This window comes from Pogoniulus pusillus, chromosome 18 (assembly GCF_015220805.1).
Source record: "Pogoniulus pusillus isolate bPogPus1 chromosome 18, bPogPus1.pri, whole genome shotgun sequence".
NCBI lineage: Eukaryota > Metazoa > Chordata > Aves > Piciformes > Lybiidae > Pogoniulus > Pogoniulus pusillus.
In genome coordinates, this window is record NC_087281.1 from 6,432,051 (window position 1) to 6,458,426 (window position 26,376).

Sequence of the window (26,376 nt, forward strand, 5' to 3'; positions counted from 1 at the left end):
CTAAAGTGATTTAGATGGAAAAGGGCACGTAAAAAACATTTAATCTGCTACCCCCATGCCTAGGTTTCCTTCCATTCTTGATTGCATCCCCAGGATCAATCCACATTACTAGTTGGTCTAGTTGATTGGTCAGGGCTGGGTGATAGGTTGGACTAGATGATCTTGGAGGTCTCTTCCAACCTGGTTGATTCTATGATTCTAAGAGTTTTACCTTCCTGCAAAGGTGACAAGAAGTGCATCAACTCAAACTAATTCAGTAAGTCAGAGCAGTATCCTTGTGCAAAACTTTTTATTAAAAAAGAGAAAGGGTTCTCTGCAACAAAAGGTAGGTACACCAACAATGATAAAATTTAACTTTTTGACTGGATGTGAAATTCCACCTGTGACAAAGGATGTGCCTGAAGCTTAGAAAGTCTTATTCTCACACCTGAAAACAACCAACACATCTGTCAATTATGACCTCTTAAGTATAAAAAAAAATCCCTTCTGTTGAGTGTTACCAGCATATTATTAAGTTTTAATTTGCAGCATCTATGATGAAGCTGTAAATGTTACCAAAATGCTAAGATTCCTACAGAATCTTTCACATTTCACAGCTTTAACGGTTTTTCTTTCCAATTCTCATGAACTAACAAAAAAAGTTACATTCCCTGAAATATATAAAAAGCTCATTTTAAAAAATCCCATCCCTCTTAGCTGACATAAAAAGTATTTCGAAGAACCCTATAATTTGTCCTGAAAAATACCTTTACAGGGAAAAAAACCCAAAACAGCCCCAAACCAACAAAGCAAACAAAATAACTGGGAGCTGATGTTGGTTTTGCTGACATCAGCTTTTAACAAATACATTGCTCTAACTACTACTCTCCTGTGTACCAAACCAAACGGGCACTGGGGAAGAAATTCATGTTGTAATTACTGTTTCAACACGTAGCACAAGAGTTACCCATCCTTGAGCATCAGTGAGTGATAGCAGTCAGAATCTGAGATACTTTGCATTTCTTCTGCAATACCAAGGCCAAGTTGTGGCCCTTTCCTCCACATGTTGGTAACAGAGTAATGAGCATCATTCAGAAGGAAGCTGCCATTTCCCAGTAGCTGAAGGTGATCAATATTTCAAAGTGATACTGGAGTCATCTCATGCAAAAATTTGTCTGTTCACATAAATAGCCTCTGCATCAGTACCATATACTAGGCATGGTCCCAAAACATCTAAAGTATTCACAGACAAAGTCTGATTTGGAATTAAGTTGGTGATTTCCATTCGGTCTTTGGTAGGATCGTTGCTTAGCCAGGCACTTATTACAGACTGGTTAATGGTACTGTGGGAAAAATGGGTGGTACTTCTTCCTCCTGAAAGGAGAGGGAAAGAGGGAACAGAGGAAAGTAAGTTCCAGTTTAGTTTATATTATTCTCAGAATTTGGAGAAACACAGTAGGTATGGGACAAGCATAATAGGAATATCACTTTAAGTTAGTTTTCAGATTGTTAACAGATTTTGTCTCTTTGGCAAAGCAAGGAAAAGATAACTATTCTAAAAAGCCCCCAAAAAGTATCTGAAGTGATTACAGAAACCTGTTACCAGTTCTGTCCTCAGTTAAGACAAACAGGTTAGAATATCTATGAATTCATCTCACTAAAGAAGAGCCTACAATTTTTTTCTAACTAGAGACTAAAGCAAGGACAGAGCTAAGAACAGAAGTCTCTTTATAAAGGGTCTTGCTATATTTGGGGCATCAGCTTTGCATCAATAAGAGCACTTACTCCCTATCATCCCTTCTCTCTACTTACTCTGCATCAAATGATATGTTTGCATTTGCTTTTTTTGCCATATAACACTTCACATTCAAACTGAAGTCTCCCAGTTTGAAAACTATCAGTCGGCAAACAATAAACAAGTGGCTGAAGTAGTGCTAAGGGTTGTATATTTAATATACTTTGAAAACGTGCAGAGCACAACTTGAATCAGTTGTCCTAGTGATTCCCAATACAGAACAGAGTTTTGAATATCAACTTTGAGTTTAAAGGCAAAAGATAACATCTCAAAGTTTCCCCACTGTTTATAGTCTTAAGTAGCAAGCAATGAAGCAGCTTTTGCGACTAGAACATGGAAATAAGGACTGACATTAAGTCAGTATCATATCTTTAATTAAAATCCTATCACAATAAAAAAGGATCCAGTTTTATTGATCAGAAGTCCCAATTAGAACCTTGAACTTTCATAACAAAGTAATAATTCTACTATCCTCTTATCAATTTCTTTGGTGTTACAACATTTTACCTTCGAGACTCATACAGTCATCACGTCTTTTCTAGATAGGATTTCTAGGTGAAGACAATCCATCTTTAAAATACCACATGTGCCCCTTTGCACACTGAATGCAGTACAGACTAAAAAACACATACATTTACAAAACCTACCAAAAAACAGACCACAAAAAAACCTCCCAGAATTGCTTTCTTTCTAAAAGTAGAAACTAGCTTTTAATTATCTATCTTAGGATAGTATTATTAATTGGGTCACGTGAAAACATTGACTTTCTGTTGCCAATTGATAAATTCAGTGCAGACTGACAAAACTTATTTACCTTGATGAAGAAAAGATGGTTTTTCAGCTACATCTGTGGAAGTATCCCAGTGCCATAAAGATCCATCTTCAGAACATGTAAATAAGTGATCCGGGTTGGAAGGATGGAAGTGAACTTCCCACACTGGAAATACAAAACAAAACCAAACCAGCAAAAAAAAAAAAAAAAAAAAAAAAAAAAAAAAAAAAAAAAAAAAAAAAAAAAAAAAACCAACAGAACCAATTCAGATCAAGTGTCAAGTATAATGTGTACAAGCACTTAAAAGCACCCAGACCCACCTAAAACCTTCCCATGTAAGTATATTTGGGTAGGAGACCAAAACACCATCCTTAGTTATTTTTTGTACCTTGGGAGAAAAATCTAACTAAATCCACATCTCTATTTTACTGCATTTTTAATACTGTGAAAGCTGTGAAAAGGTTAACATTTTATCTGAATTTGGGCACTCTGCATATTGTCTCATGCAATCTTCCCTGCTATTGAGTTTCAATCTGCACAGTCTGCATTCCTTCCCAGAACACACGTTATTATTTTGTGTAACACAACTGTGAAAAAAAGATATTTACATCAGTAGAACTGAACATCTCAGGAAACATTTTTACTCCTTAAATATAACTGTGTCTTTGCCAGGAAATTTTCAGCACCAAAATAATTGCTATCTTGTTCATATTAAGTACCAACTATGCAACTGTTTTCTATCATAGGTACAACAACTCATTTTTTACATAAATTGGGAACTTCACTGCCATTTCAGATACTTACTTTCTGCTTCATGAGCATTAAGCAGGGACACTGGCATAGTATCCTGCCTGATATCCCATATACTCAGCATCCCATCCTGGCCTCCTGTGGCCACAATATGCTGCTGATTGGGATGCCTGTCCACACAGTGCAGTGGAACTCTGTCACCTGTCCTGCAAAAGCAAAACAAACAAACAAACCAACCAAACAAACAAACACGAATTTGTTACTCAGCCTCGACTGTCAATGCTCTTAGAGAATTAAAAAAAAGAAAATAAAGTTAAGGGTATTGATTGCAACTTCAGTTCCTGTAGCATCAGTTCGTACAGGCTGAAGCCACAGGACATCTACTGGAAGTCAGAGGTAGGTCAGTAACATGAAGCTACAATTGGATGAGCACCAGGCTCTGTGCCCAGTAGTATACAGGCATCTACACGGTATTTGACACCCTTACAGGAGTTAGACAACCTTGCATACAGATAATACTCTAAGGATACCTGCAGTAGTAATAAGGTTACTCAGAAATTCATGTTATAATTATGGTTACAACATATACTAAGAGTTACAAAGGGAGACTGGGCACCAACAAAACCAGGTACTACACCACAGCCTATCAAAAGCAATAGAAATGCTTACACAAACAGGATTTGAATCTATCTCAGTCTGTTTTCTTGCAATACCTTATAAGGCACATAATTATCATTCAAATACTTTTCAAACGTGAAAAGCTTTGTATTAGGCCCGAATAGAAAGCAGATGTAAAGAATACGTTGATTTTTTGGTTTGTTCTTTTTTTTTCCTAAAACCCAGCAAATGTACAAGTCCAATAGTCCTCCAAGAACTAAATCATAAAACAGAACACCTAAAAACAATGCTCAGCCTCAATACTTTGAGAGTGACAGAGCACTGCAATGGGCTTCCCAGAATGGCTCCTTCTGGAGTCTCCTCTGGAGACCTTCAAAACTTGTCCGGATACATTCCTGTATAAACCAATCTAGGTGTATGTGCACGAGCAAGGGGATCAGACTAGATGATCTCCAGAGATCACTTCCAATCTCTACCCTTCTGTGACAGTAATTTGGCCATTAAGCAGAGTCTGGGTTTGATTATTTAAATACCAAAGTTAAACACCCTGGAAAATAAAACCTAATTAAAATAAATCAGTAATATATCATGCCATTATCAAGAAGGCATGAACAGTTTAAAACAGCTTATACAAAGTAGCATACACTTCTCAGTAAATACATTAAAATGTTAAGGTCTTACAAAGAAAATATTTGAGATGGTTCATTTCTTTGTTGTCTGAGGTCCCATATTTTTAACTGTCCAATTGAATTTACTGTCAAGATTTCAGTTGTGCGAAGGAAAGTCACAGCATGGAGCGTACTGCTGTCTGCATTGTCTGCAAGAGAGAAGAGGAAAGCATTCAGGTAAACCTGTGGAATGCTAATGTCCATTTAATTATGACAAAATAACTCTTTTTAGAAAACAGAACACAGATGCTTAAACACAGTTACAACCTCTCTGCATTTCCAGGGGCAGAGACTGGCCAGCATCATGTCAATTTTAAGTCTTGCAAGGCTACCTTGTGAAATAGGAGCCCATGCATCCTGTAAGAAACACTACTGAGACAACTCCGTAAGATTTAACTGGCTCCAGTGCCTACAGAATTAGTTGTTGATCCACAAGATTTCTTTCTACAGTTCCTAGGAAGAGGAATCTATTTAGCCAGGTCCAAGGTGTACACAGAAGTTTTCTGTATGAAGAGTCTCCTGCATCGACTAGCAGGAAGAAAGCTATGGAGCTTCTCATAATGCCTCTCTTCTTTTGAGCACAAGAAACAGTAACTCTGGCTAAAAAAATGAAGTAGTTGTATATGTAAGAACTTCATTCACCAACTTTCTTTAGACCTTCTCTAAGAACTATCACTGCGGTATGTATCCCTGTCTCTAAAGCCAAACTAGAATTACACTCTCCTTGTTAGTAAGTAAATGGCAAACCTCTTCTTCAGATCCTTTTCTGTTATAGACCACCCAACCAGGATAAAGAGGCAGACTAATTTGTAAGCAGCTAGGTTAAGTATCATGATTGATTGCCTTTGTTCTTACTGGTGACTTCAATTTACCAAATACTTGCTGGAAATATCTCCCTCTCTGGAGAGATTCAAAACCTGCCTGCATCCCTGTGTGATCTGGGTTGGACTGGATGAGCTTTCAAGGTCCCTTCCAGCCCATGACATTCTGTGATTCTATGAAATAGAAAATGGCACAGAGAAAGCAGTCCCAAAAGTTCCTGGAGTGTATGGAAGATAAATGACTTTTGACACAGCTGGTGAGGAAACCAACTAAGGAAGGCACCAGGCAGGATCTGCTCTTAGTGGGGCATATGATGACTGCAGATCTTTTTAGGCACAGCAGTCATGAAATGGAATCTCTTGACTACCATGGAGAAGTAAAGGAGGAGGTCAGTAAAACTGCCAACCTCAGACTTTAGGAGGGCAAGAATTAGGCTTGTTGAGGAGGCTGGCTGACAGAGTCCCTTGGGAGGCAGTCCTAGAGAGCACAGAGTCCAGAAAGATTGGACATTTTCCATGAAGGAAGTCTTTGTGGTGCAGAGCAGGTCAGCCTCATATGTCAGAAGACTATCAGTCAGGGAACAAAACCAGCCTAGCTGAACAGATAACTCTGTCTGCAGCTCAGGGGCAAATGGAGAGTTTATGGCATCTGGAAGAAGTGGCCACTCAAGAGAATTACAAAGATGTTGGGAGGCTGTGCAGTGAGAAAATCAGAAGGGCCGAAGCCCATCTAGAAATTAATTTGGTTTCTAAAATGAAAGAGAACAGGAAATCTTAAAAGTACAAAAATATTAACACTCCAAAAAGTGGTGGTGAATGAAGCTAAATTCAGTTGGCAGTCAGTCACAAGCAGTATTTCCTAGGGTTCAGTTTTGGGCCTAGTCTTGTTTAATATCTTGATCAATGAACTGGATGAGAGGATCAATAAGTTTACAGATGACACCAAATTAGGTGTTATCATTGATCTGCTGCAAGATAGAAAGGCTCTGCAGAGGGATCTGGACAGGCTGGGTTGATGGTCCAAGGTCAACTGTATAAGGTTTAACAAAGCCCAGTGACGAGTTCTGCACTTGGGTCACACCAACCCCATGCAATGCTACAATCTTGGAAGAGAGTGGCTGGAAAGCTGCCCAGCAGAAAAGGACCTTAGGATTCTGGATGACAGCTGGATGAACTTGAGCCAGCGGTGGGCTAAGACTGCCAAGAGCATCCTGGCCTGCATCATGAATGGCACAGCTAGCAGGACAGGGAAATGATTGTGCCCCTATACTCAGCACTACTGAGGCCACACCTTGAATACTGTGTTCAGTTTTGGACCCCTCACTACAGGAAAGATACTGAGTTGCAGGAGTGTGCTTAGAGAAGGGCAACAAAGCTGGGGAAGGGCCTGGAGAATAAGTCTTATGAGGAGCAGTTGAGGGAACTGGGATTGTTTAGCCTGGATACTGAAAGAAGGCTGTAATGAGGTCTCAAGCTGCACCAGGGGAGGTGTAGACAGCAGGAAAGAATTCTTTGCAGAAAGGGTGGTCAGGCGTTGGAAGAGGATGCCCAGGGAGGCAGTGGACGTGTTAAAAAATAGTATGTAGACATGACACTTCAGGACATGGTGTAACAACCATGCTAGCGTAAGGCTGATGGTTGGACTTGATTATTTTTAGAGGTCTTTTCCAAACAAAGCAGTTCTATTATTTTATTCTATGTTTTTATAACTCCAGGTAAGCCTCACTCACCAGGTCATAAGTATGACTGACTGACTTAAAGACCATTTCTCTTTCAACATTCCCTTCCCATTTCCCAACTAATTCACATGTGATTTCTTAACTGTTTCATGTGCCAACAAATCTCAATGGAAAGTTTATCTGCAATGTATTACTGTCTGATGCTACCACAGAGCAAGCATTTTTACATGGTACTATCATGTGAGCACTAACAAAACTAAGCACTTGAATGCTGCACATTATTACCTGTATGTAAGCATTAGTAATTGCCCAGCAAAGTATACAGATTTTCTTTGCAGACACCTGCTTCCTGTAAGTTAGCAAAACATTCTACTCTATTAAACTTGTATCAGAACACTCATGTTGGTATTCATATAAAAAGTAATAAAATAAAACCATTTTTAAAGCTACTTAGTGTTTTCACTCCTCAAAGGGGAAGTTACTGTGTTTTGTGTGCCATGTGCTAATAAAATCTGCCTTGTGTTCTGCTACATAAAAAATAACCCCAAACACAAGAAAACATAGCAAGGTTTTCTATAGGAATGCTCAAGGAGCTTTAGTAAAGGGCTGTATGCAGTTAATGGGATTTATCTTGTGTCTGTACACAGACATGCACACACAAGTACCCCATCTATAAATCCCAGAGCTCTTCCTTCCTTCCTTAATTGGCTTATCACTGTGCAAATTCCTTCATCCGCTAGGGGATTTTGCTTGAGAAACACAGGTGGTGTGTCAAACTGAAGTTTCAGAGAGAAAGTTGTGGTTCAATACTGCCACTACCTAACATGGTTACTGTCCTTGAAACTATTTCTGCTTTTAAGTTTAATTTGCATGAGACTAGCAGGATGAAATACTTGGGAGTAACCAAGTTTCAACAGTTTTCACAAATGCCTTTCCCTATCACATAATCTATTACTTCAGGAAACATGGAGCTTTTTCACTCACTATAAGATGTGGTATCTAGCAGAAGCACAGGGTACAAACAGTGGTTTTTGGTGTTCATTTAGACACAGAGAAATAGATTTTTTTTTTAAAATATGGATACCATGACAGTTAATCTTAGTAGTGAACTGACATTACCTTTTCAATGCACTCCAGTTATAAAGACCTTGGAATTCAATACTTGAAATCTAACCATATTTCAGGTGAACTGTCACTGCATTTAACAATTGTAGATGAAATGGAAGCCTACAATGTTAGCCCTGAAACTCTTCCATCATTTAAAACATTAACTTGCAAACACCTGAATCAATATTAAAATACATCTGATATATGCTTCAAGTATCTGAAGTCTGGAGGAATACAAGAATAACCTGGAGCAAACACATTCAACTTTCAGTACTTAATTCTCAACTGCCTTGTTTTGTTTCATTATTTGAAAAGCTAAAACCCAAGCAAACCACTTCAAACTCATCCAAAGAGTTATTTGACATACCTATAGTTCTTACTGCATTCTTTTGGTCAGCTTTGAAGAGATTTATTCTACCATCTTCTCCAACAGTGACAATTTCTGGGTTATTGCAGACGATGCCAGTACATGCTGCTCCACCACAAGATGTTTCTTGATCCACATGATAATGAGCTTTCTCCCACCGCTGGTTGGCAGATAAAGTCTAAGTGGTAACCAGACATAAAATCGTGCTGTTATTAAATGACGATTGCGACAGACTAAAGCTTACAGAATACTCACAAAACCAGACTCAAACTCCAGGAAAGCCACATCACCTCACAGGAATGAGAATCTCCTGTGTTGCATTCTGTCTGTGCGTGTGAATCTCCCGTACAGAGATCTAAATTGTCCTCAACTCCCAAGCACACAACCCTTCAATGAAACACCAATTATTTCTTCTCTGCAGCACCTTTTTCACGTGAGCTTGAAATCAGAAAGAATGCAATCTATTTATAAATCAGAATTATCCTTTCAATCTTTCCTCAGGCCAAGGGGAAAGAGATGAGATCTTTACAAAACATTAGGCCAGACTTAGACTCTGATAGAATCATAGAATCAACCAGGTTGGAAGAGACCTCCAAGATCATCCTTTCCAACCTGTCACCCAGCCCTATCCAGTCATATCAAACCATTAAGAGGCATTAGTCTTTATTGTGGCATTGTGAATATATTATATCACTACACATTTAGTTTCAGTGATTTATAATCATGACAAAAGACTACTGAGTTTACATACCTTCCCTCACAGAACACTCATGAAAAGAAATTCAACAAGAGTCATGCCGTTCAAGAATGCAAAAACTCCAGTAATGCAGGTTAAAAATAGTATTATTCTTAAATGCATTTAAAAAAAAAAAAGCATGTACAAGCCCATTAATAGCCACTCCCAAAAATAATCTAAACTCTTACAGTATGCTTTCAGTGAATGGACTATTTGGTTACAGACACATACTAACAGATACCCCAGTCTATCAGGCTCTGGAATCTAATTTATGTAATGTGTGCAAAATGCCTTTTTGTTTATTTGTACATAAAAAGCCAAATATTTTTGTAACAGACTTCAAAAATCTGGTGTTGGTATGCATATGTTTCTTGCTCTAGTTGTTTCAGTATTATGCTAAACTCAAAATGACCTGTACTAGAGACAACAGCAGCTTAAAGCCAAAGCAAGTTATTTACCTGGTTATTTTGATGATGACGGAATACAGTCACAGTTCCTGTTGATGAGGCAACCACAATTCTCTCTTGATCCAAAAACTGAAGGGAAATAGTAAATGTACTATTAGTTGATGTCAGTACAGAGATGATAATTTTTTAGAGTAATCTAAACTATTGGTAGGCATAGCACAAAACAAAACACATAAACTGACACCACTAGTTCTTTGCTGCCTTCATTTTGACAACTACCATTTACTTTCTCGTAAGTGACAAGCCCTTAACAAATACGAATGTGGTCAACACTGTTTTTTTACCTGCATGTCCATGACATCACCATTGTGCCTGATGTCACACAGCAGCTGAGGTTCTGCTTGAAACTCGCCATTGAGGCCCACGTTTCCAACATCTCCAATAGACCAAATCGAGATTCTGTTATCCTGTACGGAAACGACACCACCAGTTTCACTCGAAAATGCTTTTGAAGCCAGCTTTCATGTCACGGTCGTCGCCTCCTTGTTACAGAGAGGGGAAGCAAGCGGCCGCAGGCCACGCACAACCCTTCGGGAAGCCGCCACCGGCCTCAAGGAAGCGCTTGCCCGATGGGATAACCCTGACGAGCACCGGGCAGACCTTGGCTTCCTCTGGAACGCGAGCAACTCACGTTCAAAGGAACACCTGGACGGGCGGCGCTCACAGCAAGCTCCAGCCCCACTCTCCCAAGCAAAGTAACGGAGGGTGAATGGGCCGAGGGGGCAGGAGGTGCTGCCGCCGGTTCAACGCCCCGGCGGGAGGGACGCGCAGCGCCTCAGGTCTCGGTCCTCCCTACAGCCCGCTAGCTAGCTACCTCGTTGTCCCAGGAACCGGTGGCGAAGAGGTCGGGGGGCTGGAGCGCAGCGGCGGGCAGGGGCCGCCAGCGCGCCTTGCTGATCTTCTGCGACACGAACTTGGCGCACACATCCTCCATGGCCGCCGCGCCCCGGCTCCCGCCGCCGCCGCCCGCCCCGCAGCACGCTTGCTGATTGGCTGCGGCGCGACGGCGAGCGCCGAGGGACAGGCTTGAGGCGCGCCAGCGAGCGCGCCCGGCCGGTCTGAGGCTGGGCACAGGGGCGCAGCGCGGCGGCGGCGGCGGCGGCGGCGGCCTGCTCGGTGTGGCCGGGTGTAGCAGTCAGCCGCCACTCGGCAGCTGCCGGCGTTTAGCGACATGACAGGCCAGGGCGGGTCGCGTCCCGGCAGACCCGGCCGTGCGCTAACTGGCAGCTGCGAGAAGCTGGGACTCTTTCCCCGGCTCGGGGACCTTGGAGGGGCCGGTGGGCGACCTTAGCGAAAGGATCTCGGCCTTCCCATGCCGCTGAGTGCTCGGCCTTGCTCAGACGTACGGCCAGCCACTGAACTGGCGCTTGCCGCCTAAACCTTTATCTGCAGCATCGGGGCCAGGAAAGAGAGGAAGAGGAAGAGGTGAATCTGTCAGTTCATTTAACCTGTCCGTTCAGTTGGGCTGGCTTCCCTCACTGGACATTACTCCTATGTATCGTCTTTGCAAGGTTGCCAACTTTTCCTCTCAAAATAGGTGACTTTTACACCAGTCTCAAGTTGTGCCAGGGGAAATATAGGCTGGATGTTAGGAGGGAGTTCTTCACAGAGAGAGTGATTGGCATTGGAATGGGCTGCCCAGGGAGGTGGTGGAGGCACCGTCCCTGGAGGAGTTCAAGAAGAGACTGGATGAGGCACTTAGTGCCATGGTCTGGTTGACTGGATAAGGCTGGGTGCTAGGTTGGACTGGATGAGCTTGGAGGTCTCTTCCAACCTGGTTGATTCTATGATTCTAATAATCTCTGCTTTAGATTTGCTTTTAAATAGTCTTAAGTAATGCTCTCTTCCTTCTGTCACATTTCTACTTGTGCATTTCTTTGGTTCCAGATAGCACATTAAATCATATAATGGCACACGTGTACCTCCTTTACTATATTTCACTATTACACTAAACAACTGTGTGAGAAAACAGAGGCTAGTTGTAAAATGAGCTGAAAGCTGACTTGGCTGTGCTGTCATTTCAGAAGCTGGGGCCATCTGCCCAATCACTGCAGTGCAGTAAGGGATGTTCTCGGAAGCACCTTCCTACTTCTACAGCCTGGTTTTATGCAACATTTCTTCTCAGAGCTGCTGCTGCCAGCTCACTCAGATTCTCTTAGGTGGATTTATCAGCATTAACAGCAGTTGTTTCTTCAGACTTTCACCACCTGCATTATTGCAGTTTGCCCGCTTAAGCTGTCTGTCAGGTTTTTTTCTATGCAGTATGCTTGAGTCCCTCAAGTCTGCTAAGCTGTTTTGTAATTCTTCAGATGTGATACCAAATCAGTGATGTTTTATATGCATTAGGCATCATTTCAACTTCAGTTGTGAGGAAAAGCTTAATTTTTTTTGCCATTATACAGAGGCAAAAAATTTGCCATTATACAGAGTACTGAACACATTTAAAAAGCTGGATGCTATTGTGTTCTACCATACCACAAGCCTTAAAGCAGCTTTGTTGCAAGCTGCAGTAACATTATTATTCTACAGTGCCTCTGGCACTCTGTATTAAGCTGCTATCAGCAATCCTGCAAGTCACTGTCAACTCCTAGGGTATTTTCAGCTCATTCCAACACTTGTGAGAAAGGTCAATAGGCAGCCTCCCGATACATCTACAGCCCAGACAGCTGAAAGTGGAAGAGATAGTGCTTTGGGATTATTGAAATGTTTTGCTAGGCAAGTATTTCTATTGACCAGTTTGTGATTTCTCTGTGTATTTTTATCTTGTGTTCTTGGGTGTTTCTTTCTTTGCTCAGGATTGCTTGTTCAGAGGCATTTGGGAAGTATTAAAGGCAATAGGTTGGACATAGAAGCTTATTTTCATTATGAAGTGATGAAGAATCACATTTTTTCTTCCCTGTCTTACATGTTTTTTTTAAGAAAATGTTGGTGGCATATTATGTGATAGAGGTGAAAACTGCAATGGTTTTAGGACTCCTTTATAAACCTCTACATATATTTTTCTGTGCTTGATCACTAGATGTGTGCTGTGTTAGTATGCTGTTTCAGTGTGACAGCAGATGTGAATAAATACAAGGAGGAAACAAACAAACAATGTCTCATCAAATATTTCTGAGGTCATCAAAAAAGGATGTTAAGTCTAGACAAAGCTGGCAATGAACATGAAGTCCAAATATATTAGCTGAAGCAACAAGGAGCATCTATGGATTATCCCTAAATGTGGCTAAAACAAGGAGTGTGAGTGAAAGGGAAAAAAACTAAAAGCATGCCAGTCTCTGCCAGAGGTTAAGAGGCCTGAGAATTAAGGTACTTACTACATCAGTAGATGTGCTAGGGCAGGATAAAGCTAATTCTGAACTCTATTTGCTTATAATCTGCTTTCTGCCATTTAACATTCAACAGTATTTTAAGGAAATTATTTGGAGTTGCCCAAATAATTTACTGATGGTCATAATGATTTACATTTACTGATGGCCCTAACTCCTGGAATTGTGCCCAGTTCTATCTCTTGAACAAAGCAGTTGCTTTGCAGAGTGCTGCAGAGCAGAGTGCCAGGGCCCCAAGGGCATTCCTAAGCTTTACTTGTCCTCACCTGGGCTGAGGCAGCCTCTCTTGGCCTGAGCTGTGTTGTAGTAGGGCCTGTACCCAGCCACATACCGACTGGCTTGACTTGGGGCCTGACTTATCACTTTGCTTTTGCTTGATGGCAAAACCATTACTGTTCCCAGCACTGCTTTGCTTAAATACCATGAGATGGTGTCCTACTGTGTGGCATTATCTTCCCTGACTCCAGGCTCACCTCTCCTCATGAAGGCATCCCAGTCCTGCTCCCTAGCAGGGAATGTCACTGATGCACCTGAGTCCTTCTTATCTCCTCTTTGAGTTCAGAGCTGGGAAAAGAAGGATGCTGAGTTCATAATAACCTAAACTTCTGAAATGGAAATACGAAATCAAGATAGCAAACTGGCTTGATGTTACAGGAAAAGAGATGAGATGAAGGAGAGTGGAGCCAGGGAAAGGATTGAGTGTAAAGTATAGAAAGCAATTGGTGTGGAGTTTGGGACATAACTGCAGAAATGTTCAGAAGGAACATTTCACAGGGAAATTTCTGCATTATGCAGAAGCAGATGGGATCAGACAGTGATGAACAATTTTTCATGTTTTTTTTTAAAGTCAAAGTATTTAAAAAATCTAATGGGTTCATGAGGTGGGAGAAAAGGGATGAAACAGAAATAGCACAGAGGGTTTTTATATAAATGTATTTAAGTACTGCTAAAGGATTGAGATGTGGGTGAATGTGTGGAAAAAGACAGAGATCTGATATGCTTACACTGGGATCTCCATATCAGAAAAATTAAGTGATGGCTCATTCCAGTGATTGGCACTCCCATGCTTCTTCCCTAGTATTGATGAACCAGCACCCTGGAAAGGCTGCAGAGAACACTGTACCTGCAGAGGATAGGGGTGTCTGCACCGCAGAGTGGGCGTCCAGGGACCAAGGTGATCACACTGGTTTGGACAAGAGGGAGGATACAGGAATGCTGAGTGTCAAAGCAGATGGAGAAGTTCCATGTGAATGCTGATGGCCAGAATTTTTTTCTTTTCATTTCTGCTTGTCTTTTTCTCTAGAGTAGAATATCAATGTTCCTTTTAGTTTTATCTTAATGTGTACACTCTTAATAAGCTTAAATGGTTGCAGAGCAGACGGATCTAGATCCTCATGTTTACTGCATAGATGGGTGCTTCCTGATACTATTGGTGCATATTAATTTCTCATGACCCTTTAAGGCAGCCCCTTAAAGCTCCTGGAAACTTGCAGAGCCAAATGCTGTTTCTTTCACATGTGCCTGGTATCCATCCAAGACACCCCAGATATCACTTAGGAAGGTTCAAACTTATATTGTCATTCTCTGAATAGTCATGCCAAGAGATGGCCAATAGGTAAGGTTCAATTCAAAAGTGCCTGGGCAAGTCTGCAAGTTCCTAGGAGATAAAGGTGAGCTCTTTCTCTGTGCTCTGTGACAAGCTTAAACATGTTTCAAGCTAGGTTTGGTAAGTGTAAATGGTTTCTCTTGTGTTTCTGGTCTTCCAAGGGAGTAAGTATCCCTGGAATGCTTTTATACACAGGCCAGCTACTTTCTTGCCAACAATCTCTTATGTGAGACCAATGCAATTTCCCTGCATCTGAGAGCAGAAAATATTTATTGCATTTAAAACAAAAGTATTTTTGTGTATTTTTACAATGCCTGTCTGTCCTTTGTACTTACTGCCCTTTGGGAATTCTTCTAAGGCCATGGCTTTCCTTCTCTCCCAGCCCACTAGACATAACAGGGAGACCTTTTATACTCTAGAGCAGACTGGCAGTCTCTCATGGACTGTAAAGCAGTTGCCAAACCATGGTTAGAGGTTAGATGGAGAATACAGAATGAACCAGGGTGTCTGTCTCCAGGATTAAAAGGAACAGATAAGAAAGGTCTAGGAAGTCTGTAGATGAGATCTGCTATATGTGATGGGCAATCGCCAGATTTGCCGTGAACTGACTTCTAGCTGGAAAAGCAGATTCTCACTTTCACCTCATTTTCTTCACCTGAACCAAGAATGATAGGATAAACTGAACAGGCTCATTCCTTCCAGAATGAGTTCTGAAAAAAAAATGTTATCTGTGTCTGCCATTGTGGTATATTAAGTTGTGTGCGTTGTTGTATCAGGAATGATTTTAAGGAACAGTATAATACTTGAAATTATATCTGCTGGATGATACTTTATTTACTATTCATACAATGTACTATTGATAGGGCCTACTTATTCATAGTTACATGTCACTGTTCTCACGTTTTAAAAACAAAGAACCAAAAACATTTTGTCTGGTACCAAGTAGATGACACACCTGTGCTGTTGCACCTTGTTAAGAGAGGAAGCACAGTAAAATTGTAGTGCTTGTTCACAGGGACCAGAAGGGGGCACAAATTCCAGTCACAGCACTGACAGCTGCTCCGAAATTGTCCGCAATCATGGAATTTGCTTTCCCATAAAAACAATAGGCAAATAAATAACATATGGGAAAATGTTACTGATGGCAAAATTAATTATTAAGGAATACCTCGTGACTCTGAGACCTCACTTCTATGATTTTTTTGTGCTATGCTACAGGCTGTGGGAGAAACCAGAGATGCTACTTTTCCCTTAAGATTGCTATTTCATCATGTGCCTATTCTAGGACAGAGTAAATACCACACCAGAAGCATCAGTTTGGCATTTATTAAGTTCTCCGTTACTGACTTTGTGACTTAGACTTTAAAAAGTAATCTTGTTTTGTAACTTTGTCCCACCACGGTGTTATAAATAACAGGTATAAACTTGCGTTCATGCAAGTTAAGGCTTTAATAGAGTTGCAGGAATCAAGCAATGTACAGTCCTGGGTGCGCAGGGAGGCTCTGCTCTGCCCTAACGCACACCTTTTGTTTTCAGTGTTCTCTTTTTATATCCCTTTCTATTACATATTCATTACTAATTCTAAGAAAAGGTTGGGTTTTGCTTATCAGTTCTAAGAATAGGAGGTGTCTCTTCCACGCATGTCTCTTTTTACTCGGTGGTCCCTCTGGTGGTCTTCAGGGATGAAGTAAGGGGTCTTCTTCAAGTGTCCACTCCGTGAACTCCAAACTAGTCCTCTGTTTGCTCATGCGCAAAGGCTGTCTCTTCCACCTGCCTCACTCCTCCACCACGCTTTCTAGCTTCTAATTATTTATTGCTGTTATCTTAAGCCAAGTGTATGCTTTTGTGATGGCTGTGCAAGGAGGAGTGCAGCACCATTCAACCCCCCCTCTTCCTCCCTGTCCTGGGCCTCCTGCCACGAATTGATCGGATCAAATATATATTTCTCACAACGGCATCATACCAGCACATGCCTGAGTAGATCACAGGTACTCTGGCACCACTTAGCCGTATGTGCAGGCGCCAACTCTCGTAATTTTCCTTCTCTCCCCAATTTTTGTTGTTCTCCAGGTCTTCAGTCGCATTTCCTCCCCCAGGCATCTGACTACCACCTCACCGTCCCTCGCCGCGAATGCCGCCTTGGGGGCGACTTCCTGCGCTGGAGCCGCAAGGGCGGCACTGCCGTCGACGCACCAGCGACAAGTGGCCAATAGCAACCTCCGACACGTAGGCCTGGCCCGCGCGGGCTGGCCGCAGCCAATAGGCTTGCCCCATGCAAACCACCGCGCCGCGGGGATGGCGATAATTGGCTCCGCCGCAAGGGTGGCGGGGCGCGCGCCGGGCCGTTGCGGGGTTTGGCGTCGCTTCCCCGAACGGCAGGTCGGGGGCTGACTGGGGCCCACCGCCTCGCTTCCGCGGTACGCGGCGTGTGCCGTCTCATTCCACGAAAGCGGCTGAAGCCACCAGGGCTGGAGGAAGTGCGCTTGTGCTTTTTCTCACTAGCTCATTCATTAACGGAGCTCCTTCCAAACCCGCACTCGCAGATCCGTCCCGAACCGATGCCCGCAGCCCCACTGTTTCTGGAGCGACGACTGGGCCAAGCCCTCACCGCTAGTGCGGGATCTGCGCCTTGAGCCCTGCAACCAAACCCACGAACCGGGAGCACCCGCTAAGCTCGCGCGACTGCTGCCCAGGCTACAGTTGTGGGTAGCGGCGGGCTGGGACTACCGGCACCGGGGCTCGGGCCACCCGTGTGCTCCGTCAGCCCGTGCGCGTCCAGCGGCACCTCCGCGCCCGCAGTGCCGTGCGAATGGCCGCCACTCACTGCGACGTTAAGTGCGGTCGTGCGTTACCGGGTGCTCAGTGAGACCGCAAGAGGGTGAGGGCCGAGGCCGGTTTCCCCGATCGTGCTGCTGGAGCAGCGGAGCGGCATCCTGACCACGCAGCTCTCCGCCCGCGGCCTCCAGACATCGGCGGAACGGGAGAGGACCGGCCCCTGACGGACGGCGGCAGAGTGACCCCTGCAGCTGCCCGCCCGCGCGGGGTTCGCCCCACGCGCTGGCCCGGGGGCGGCGGGCGCGCATGCGCGGGGCACAGCGCGGGCCGGCAGCGCGGCGGCGGCGGCGTTAGCGGCTGGGGAATGTCGGGCGCGCGGGGCGGTGGGCGCGTGGCCCCTCCCCTCGACGGGCGCGCGGCGGCCGCAGCGGCGGCGGCAGGGAGGGGAGGAGGCGGCGAGGAGGCGGCGCCTGTGTCGGCGCTGGAGGTTGTGTCCTTCCTGGGGAAGCTGCTGTGCGCAGTCGCGGCGCTGAAGGCGGCTCTGTACCTGCTCCGCAGAGTGTGTCTGGCGATGGCCTGGAAGTCGGGAGGCGCGAGCCACTCCGAGCTCATCCACAACCTCCGCAGTGAGTCCTGGGCTGGGGTTGTGCGCAGGCGGAGCCCCTTTTGCCTCAGCCGCGGGGCGTCCGTTACCGGCCACACGCACTTCGCATTCCCGCGGCGCCCGCCTAGCCGCCAACTGTCAAGTAGCGGCGCCGGCGGGGGGAGGAGGCGAAGGCGGCGCCCAGTCGGGGGGTGTGTGTCTGAGTGTGCGTCCGGGTGCCTCCCGGGAGGGGCGCGGTGAGCGCCGCCACCGTCCCGCAGCTCGGCGGAGGGCGGCGGCCGCTTGGCGCAGGGCGGGCCCGGGCTGTTGTTGCGGGAGGAGATGCGGCGGGAGGGGCGGCGCCGATGGCGGTCCCGAAGGGGAAACGTTGTGCGGCAGCTGTGGCTGTTGTCAGTCCGCCGCCTCCTCCTCCCCTCGGCTCCATTCCCGCCCCGTCGCTCTCGACCGCGGCGGCAGCTCCGGATGGCCTGTGGTCCTCCGCACACACTGAGCTTGGCGTCCCTCCTGCCGGGTCAGCACGCCCTTGGGGCGGTGGGCAGCTGCGTCCTGAGGCCCCTCGCAGAGCAGTCAGGGGAACGGTGGTGTCGGCGGGCGCACAGCGGCTGTTCTTCGGTCTTCCAGGCCAGGGCTAAACGCGGTGGCACCTGCCCGGGTTTGGGAGACGCGCCGAAGAGGCCAAGGTTATATTTACGGGGTGAAATGGGAGTGTGGCAGCATTCTGCTTGTGAGGTCCGAAATGCTCGTATTTAGCCCCAGCCTCGAGCTGCTCCTTCCGAAGTGGGGGGGTTGGAACCTATGGGAGAGGAGAGGATCTGTCGAGGTGACAGAATCTTGCTGTCGCTGAGCTTTACGGTGACTGCCCGGGACTTAAGATTTTGTGTTCTTAGGAGGGTTTGTGCTGTCCCCGTGCTGAATGTGGAGGATATTGGGCGTGTGTGCGTTCCTGATCCTCTTCAGTACGCCTTGAAGTTTGCAGGGTCCATTTACATGTGATCTGGACTGAGATCGGGGCTATTCAGAGCTTCTAATTTTTCATATTAGCCTCAGATTAAACCTTGTAGTATCTCTTTTCTTTAGTCTTGATCTATCCCATTCTCTCCCCAAGTCCATGTCCTAGATGTAAAAAGATGCAGAGTCAGCCTGTGTTGTGGCAGTTGTCTTCGTGTCTTAGTGATGCTGTAAAACCACAGATAAGACAGCCAAACAAATTATTATTTTGAAGACATAGCAGAATCATCCTTACTTCTATTTCCAGTCATCTTATGTTATGTGGACTTTCCCAGTCTTTAGCCATTCTGAGAGCTCTTTCATCCAGCAGAGCAATATATGCTTAAGTGATGTTCAGTTTCACTGTAGAAACTGTTTTACAAATAGATAACAGCTTGTCTAATTATGAGAGTTGCAGTGCATTTTGTTTTTGCAACTGCAAGGGCTGGGAATACTGTTTTAGTGAAAGTCTGTTCCCTTACACAACAGGGGAATACTTTCTGATTGTAAAAATGAATGTCGAGCTCCAAAAATGCATCCAGAAAGTGGTTATTACCAGAATTGTCTATGGCTTTGAGAACCTGAAGGCAAAACCGATTTCTTTGTTGAAGAAAACAATGACAGTATTTTTCAGCACATGGAAACTGTTTAGGGCCTTGCAATAACAATGATAATGAAAAACCTAAACTCTGTTATAGTTACTGTGCATTAATAGTAGCATGCAAAATTGGAGTCTGTAATTTCCCCCTCTCTGTTTTGCATATGTATGCCAAAGTATTTGGTGTTGTGTTAAACGGTGGAATGGAAATAAAATGTTGTGGAGGCATAAAGACTTGTGGTCTTGCAGGAAGGTTGTGATGTTAATCTCAGTGAGACTCCAGTGATGGTGTAGCCCTCTATCAGTGTGGAGTAGTTGGATGATTAAGACTGTAACTTTGACGTAAGAGTTGTCAAGTTAAGGTGATGCCTTGTTGCTGAAGTTTGGAACAAGTTTAGAAGAAAGCACTGTTTCCTCTGATATGTAATTCTCTCAATTATGTTTTTAACAAACTTAAAATAATTTGTTAAACCCTAAAATGTTCTAGAGAATTTTCTGAGTGGTAGAACCCTCAATGTATGTATTTTTTTCTCTCTAAAGCCAGCTAAGTATCATGTAATTTCTAGCAGTCTTATGACAGAAGTAAGACTGCAAGGAAGGTGAGAGTAATTTGATGTTTATCTGGTGTGTAGCTGTGTTACTGAGTGTATAATTTAGTGAATATCTGTAATTTAGGATAATGCCAGTTGTAGTGACATGGTGTGTTTTCTTCAGCAGAACCATGTTGGGAGGTTGCTAGTGCCTTTACACCACAGGTCTTGTCTTGCATGTGCTTATAGAACTGCTTCTGAGGGAGTCTGTGTTGTATGCCTGGCTCATCTGCTCATTATTCTTGTGAAACATCAAGGTTTAAACTTCTCAATGTCTGTCTGTAGCATGTGCTATTACAGTTAGAGAAGCAGTGAACTATGTGTGTAAGGGGGCTGAGAAGAACGTGAAGTTCTTAAACTGCTTTTGCTTCCAAACAAAAACATAAACAGAAAACTCATGAGGGGTACATATTCTTTTTAAATAACTATAAGCATTATTCTTCATTGTAAGTTGATACTGACAGTTACTAACACTTATTTTCTTGAATAAAATGCTCTAAATTTATGAAAATAACATTTGCTTATTTTACTGTTGCCTTCCCTATAGAACTGACTTTTATGTAATGACAGTGATTATTAGATATTAGAGTAGTGGTAGGTGATTTTACGTATTTGCATGCATATTTAGGCAAGTATTCCTTTCAAGCCTTATCTTTGCTTTCATGTGTTAAAAGGGGAACTAATGAAGAGGGCGCTGGAAGTCTGCATATTTTTCAGTGCATACTTAGATACAATTTGCTGAAGAATGTTGCATGACTTCTTTTGTTATTTTGATTTTTAGTTACATGTTGCATGGCAAACATATTCTTGTACCATTAGTTTGAGGCAACATAGATGCACAGTTCTCATGCAAAATAAATTTGCTTAAAAGGCAGTCTGTTCTTCACAACAAAAATGCTGTCCTTGAATGTGCTGTTTCCACAAGGTGTTTGATTTCTAGTGATTCTTGAAACTACTCATTTAAAAACTTTATCTTCTCTGTATATCTGGTTTTTCTTATATCGAAGCTATAAAAACAAAACAAAACTCTTCACCTTTACAGAGTAATTATTTTGGTCTTTGCTTCTTCCTAACTGAAAAGAGTTGAATATGTGCCTTCAAACTTGAGAAGACTTTCCCCCTAAAAATACTTAGATGAAGATATTCTAGCAGGTGACACTTCCAGGAAATGATGTACAGGTTACTGTAGAGTTAAAAAATCATGCTAAATATAGAAATTGACTGTGCATAAATATGTAACTCCAGCTGGAGTTTATTGTTGTTATTAACCTGCTGCAGAGAGATACTGAGAAATCAGGAAAAGGCTGGATAATTGGTGACTTATTTATTGTTATCTTGCTTGACTGAAGATCTTTGGATTCTAAATCTGTATAATTTTTTCTCCCTTTATCTTCAGTTATTCACTGACCTCTTACCTCACTATTGGGTCACTTTGATCTCCTCCTGCCTTTCATGCTTGAGCTCTTGCCAAGTCCTGTTACTTTACATGCTAACATTTTGGAAATCAGCTTTTCATCCTCATTTGGAGAACTGAGAACGCTTGGCCCTGTCCAATTTACAGTCCATCTAAGTTAGTAAAATTTCCTTATCGTACCTCCCTTTCTTTCCTTGAATCAATATGGAATGCTGTCGTATGACAACCTTTCTTTGTTTATTGCTCTGATCATGTGGTGCCAATGATGTCTTAGCTACATATATGTGATTTTTGAATCTGCATTTTTGGGTGCAGTCAGAGGTGAGTTGACTGTGGCCGAAGTGCTGGCATAATGTTGTTAACCCTATCTGGGCTTGTTCCTGCTACACTCTTTTCATCATTTAATGAACTTTTATCATGGATGTTAGCAGCTGTAATTTATGAGGTACCACAAATTCTGTATAATTTTGTGCCTCACTTGAGACCAAATTCCTAATTTTTCACTGTGAATGATATTTCAAATTGGTATATTGTCAGGCTTTTGGAATTCTGTTGTTAGACATGATAGAAGTATTTCTCTGAGCATTTTATTATTTATATTATTTAAAAATGACATCTTGGCAAATTTTATGCTGGTGAAGACTTTCATACAATGAATCTAACTTTATTTCAGGTTCCTGATTGCTAAGGACAAATTTATTTGGGAATGATAGTGAATAGAAGAGCATTGACCATACTATCTGCCTTGCTGGCCTTCCCTCTTGTTCTTAGATGTAGACACTCAAGTCTGTTGTCCCTATCATTAAGTTCTGTACTTTCGTAACACTCCCTAACACAGGGGGTGACCTTTGCCTATCCCTTCTGAAAGGTCTGTAGCCATCCGTTGCAGCACTCTAGCTGAGTGAGTCATCCCACCACATTTTCATGATGGTGACTGTCATAGTTTCCCTGCTGCACAGAGGCTTCCAGCTCCTCCTGTTTGTTGCCAGTGTGTGTTAGTTTAGATGCACTTTACTTGCACTAATGATCCCACTACCCTTTTGTGGGAAGAAGCCCTTAATTCCTGCCTGACCATTCCCAGATGCTTCTGTTGTTTTGGACCTATCTATAACCTTTGTGTCTTTGCAATTGCATGCATATCCATCACCAGCCTCGAATGAGGTTAATCACATTTTAAGTGTGTGTAAATCATGGTTGTGTTCTTGAGTGGTTTTTTATTACTGGCATTTCCCCCCCTTGAATATTAGACAAGGTGCAGAGGGTCTTTGACAGGCTGGATAGATGGGCAGAGTTTAACAACATGAGATTTAGCAAGTGCTAGGTTTGACACCTTGGCCACAACAAACCCTTGCAGGTCTACAGGCTGGGGACAGAGTGACTGGAGAGCAGCGAGGCAGAAGGTTACCTGGGGGGTACTGTTTGATAGCTGACTGAACGTGAGCCTGCACTGTGCCCAGGTGGTCAAGAGGGCCAATGATGTCCTGGCCTGTATCTGGAATGGTGGGAACCAGGGAAGTCATTCTTCCCCTGTACTTAGCACTCGTTAGGCCACACCTTGAGCACTGTGTCTAGTTCTGGGCACTGCAATTTAAGAAAGATTTTGAGGTGCTCGAATGTGTGCAGAGGAGGGCAGCAAGGCCAGTGAGGGGGCTGGAGCACAGGCCCTGTGAGGAACTGGGGTTGTTCAGCCTAGAGAAGGCTCAGGGGGGACCTTATCAATCTCTACAACTACCTGGAAGGAGGTTGTAACTAGGTGAGAGTAGTCTCTTCTCGTAGGCAACCAGTGACAGAACAAGGGGGTGCAGTCTTGGGCTGCACCAGGGGAGGTTTAGACTGGATATTAGGAAGAAGTTCTTCACAGAAAGTGTTAGGCCATTGGAATGGGCTGCTCTTGGAGGTGGTGAAGTCCCCATCCCTGGAAGTGTTTAAAAAGAGTCTGTTAGTGGCATTTGGTGCTGTGATTTAGTTGATTAGATAATTTTGGGTAATAGGTTGGACTTGATGATCTTGAAGGTGTTTTCCAACCTGGTTAATTCTGTGATTGGGTATTAATGCTAAAAACATACCCATTGTTTCTTACAACAACCCTGGAGTTCAGTGCAATGGAGCTCAAGTCCTCAGTCATTCAGGGAAAAAAGGGAGCATGGTTTTTGATGCTTATTTGTATCAAAGCACTTTATAATCAGTCATTTTATTGTAAAAATATTTCATTGTTATGGTTGATGGAAGAAATATTTAGTCAGTTGCTGGGTTTAATGGCATCATACTGTTTTACCTGGCAATCTGAAGCTGCATAATAATCTTTTATGAAATGGAAACAAGTTTGCAGACCTATTTCTTACCAGTGATTACAGTTGCTTTTGGAGTTAAAAAGAGGAAAATTCCTGTATTTAGCTATAACTCCCAAGCTTTTCCTTTTAATGCTACCATTTCTTTCATCTTGTAGTATCAAGAGCTGAGACTAAGCATGGAAAGAAATGCAGGATGTTCATGTTCTTTTGAATGACTCTCTCTCTGAAGTCATACTCATTGGTGCTATCATAACACTTTTTATTATTTAAATCATCAAATTTTGGCAAAAAGAGAGTAAGTTCTTTCAGAGTTTGAGACAAGGTAATTTTTGGAATAACATATCTCTTGGACTGGTTGACTTCTGACTTACATTTTAAGACTTCAGAACCTGAATACTGCAGCACTGCACTTGAGTCCAAAATAGTTTCAAAGGCATGCACAGTTTAAATCCAAAAAGAGGTGGTCCAATAAATATAACTTTAGGTGGTCTTCCTTATTTCTGCTAGTATGTTGACTTTGTGTCATTCTGTCCAAAGACCTGGGATCACGATTTGCTGATCTTTGGATTTTCCTTTTGCATAGTGTTAGTGCCTGATTTAATGAAACCACCTCTATAATAACAGACTGTTCACGTGGTTGGTCTTGACAGCATTGGATTTCTGAAAACAAATCAGCAAAGCTGTTGCATGGAATCTGCTCAATAATGTGTAATAAATTGAGGATCTACCTTTCTTTAAAGAGCTGCTAAAGCTGTTGAAATATTGTCTTGTTCCAAGTCTTACTGTGAGGAGAGTTTCTTATCCATCTGCCTCATCCCTCTAAGTTTGTCTTAATCTCTCTAACAGTTTTTAGTTCCTACTGGTGGTTGTTGCTGTTCTTCAGTTTTGGCATTCCATGTGACTTGTAAGTGAATGCAAAGAGGTCTCAAATGTAGAGACATTGAGATGTGCTTGAAGGTAAAGTTGCTTTTATCTGCGCACAGGTGATAAGGTTTATTGTGCAGTTCTGTTATTGCAGTTTGTATTGTGGTGACCTTAAGGTCACTTTCTTCTTTCATATAATTTCAAAAATTTCTTCACTAAATTGTTGAGACAGATTTATATGATTTTTTTTGTGATAAAGAGATGTACTGTAGGACTATGAGGAGAGAGCAAGTGTGCCTTCCTGCACTCCCAGAGGAAAAAAATTATTAGTACTACCTTTGCAACACTGGCATACAGTATGGAAAAGTAATAAAGCTGTGGTTAAAAGTTATATTGCAAACTTTCACATCTCTGAAAACGCTTAAAGAATTCTTATCTATTATACCAAAATGGACAGGTTATTTTTGAAGGTGATTGTTATTAAATAGGGAAGGAGTACTCCTCCTATAAAATAGAACTGAAAGTTTGGAAGGTAAATTCCTATTCAACTGTGTCGTGCAGCTGTATAGTGGTTGTGTCGAACTTAGCTTTTGGTTTCTGTGTGGCTTTAACGTGTGTTTTGAGTAGAATTTAGATGCTAATTAAATGTTTGGTGTTTTGTTTCGGTGTTGTGGTTGGTTGTTTGGGGTTTTTTTCCATTTTACAATTAATTTTACCTCTTCAGGATTTTCATGGGATTTGATCTTTGTGTTTAATTTCTGGAGTCTAAGATTACTTCTGATGGACCTGTACTTCCCTCAGTCTTTCTATTGTCACATCTGTGAATGACAAACTCTTAGATGATTATTTTCAGCTACCTGTATGCACTGTTCTGTTTGAATAATGTATTATTGTGAATCCAAGTCACAATGATAATAGACATGCAACTGAATGGTTGAGGCAGTTGCTTGTAAACTATCAGCAAAGCACAAGAAACTTGCAGCTGTGAGCAGTTCAAAAACTACTTGTTTGCAAACACCTAGTTTTGCTTTCTTTAGAACAGAAAGCTTTGTACATTCTAGAGTCAGTGTTCTTTACTGGATCTTTAGATGCTAATCCATCACTTCTTATCAGACTTCACTCTTGAAAGTTGCCAGCTGTCTTTCAGTGAACAGAGGTATTCAGAAACCTAACTCGAGTAATTTTAATCTATTCAAGCTCTGTGTGTGTTTAACATTGTGCTTTAAGACCTCCATATTATTTAACAATATCACTGTTTAGCTGAAAAGTTGTCTTCCTAAGTGAGGCACTCTGCAATGGTAATGGGAAGAGTAATCTGGAGAGAAACTGAGAATGCTGAAACAGTCCCACAGTAAATACATGAGCATTCCATTTATGTAAAACCAGCAACAGGAGATGTTTGAGTAGCTGTTTACAGTTTGTATAGTAAGCTTATGTGCTCGATTTTTTCATATGGCAAAGAGAAATCTTTTTTCCAGTCTGAAAGCTAGTATTGGTGTAAAAGTTGACTGCTAATATTTTACAGTTTTGTTGGAAATGTTTGATCAACAGATAGGATACCA

At 42.8% G+C, this 26,376-nt stretch overlaps 2 protein-coding genes across 5 annotated transcripts in view; one reads left to right on the forward strand and one right to left on the reverse strand.

Moving 5' to 3' along the window:
- Positions 1-272: 272 nt before the first annotated feature.
- NUP43 (nucleoporin 43) lies at positions 273-10,781 on the reverse strand. Its single transcript, XM_064158298.1, has 8 exons — positions 10,574-10,781; positions 10,044-10,166; positions 9,751-9,828; positions 8,557-8,734; positions 4,596-4,731; positions 3,351-3,502; positions 2,589-2,711; positions 273-1,353 (listed from the first exon to the last, which is right to left on the reverse strand). The coding sequence occupies exons 1-8, from the start codon at positions 10,691-10,693 to the stop codon at positions 1,139-1,141; spliced, it is 1,125 nt and encodes a 374-aa protein (XP_064014368.1). The 5' UTR covers positions 10,694-10,781; the 3' UTR covers positions 273-1,138.
- A 7,034-nt stretch (positions 10,782-17,815) lies between these two features.
- Positions 17,816-26,376, forward strand: part of PCMT1 (protein-L-isoaspartate (D-aspartate) O-methyltransferase) — a 37,415-nt gene continuing 28,854 nt past the window's right edge. For 2 of the 4 annotated variants that reach the window (XM_064158300.1, XM_064158299.1), the window contains exon 1: positions 17,816-18,092. In XM_064158300.1, the coding sequence (XP_064014370.1) occupies positions 17,831-18,092 (262 nt within the window). In that variant the 5' untranslated portion in view covers positions 17,816-17,830. Of the gene's footprint in view, positions 18,093-18,664; positions 18,751-26,376 lie in introns of those variants that run through there. The other 2 variants (XM_064158301.1, XM_064158302.1) reach the window with 2 other exon arrangements.

Coding starts and splice junctions, on each gene's coding strand:
- NUP43 (XM_064158298.1), bottom strand. CDS start 10,693: ATGGAGGATGTGTGCGCCAAGTTCGTGTCGCAGAAGATCAGCAAGGCG. Junction 4,732..8,556: donor GAATGCAGTAAGAACTATAG/GTATGTCAAATA, acceptor TCTCTCTTGCAG/ACAATGCAGACAGCAGTACG. Junction 2,712..3,350: donor TAATGCTCATGAAGCAGAAA/GTAAGTATCTGA, acceptor TTGTATTTCCAG/TGTGGGAAGTTCACTTCCAT.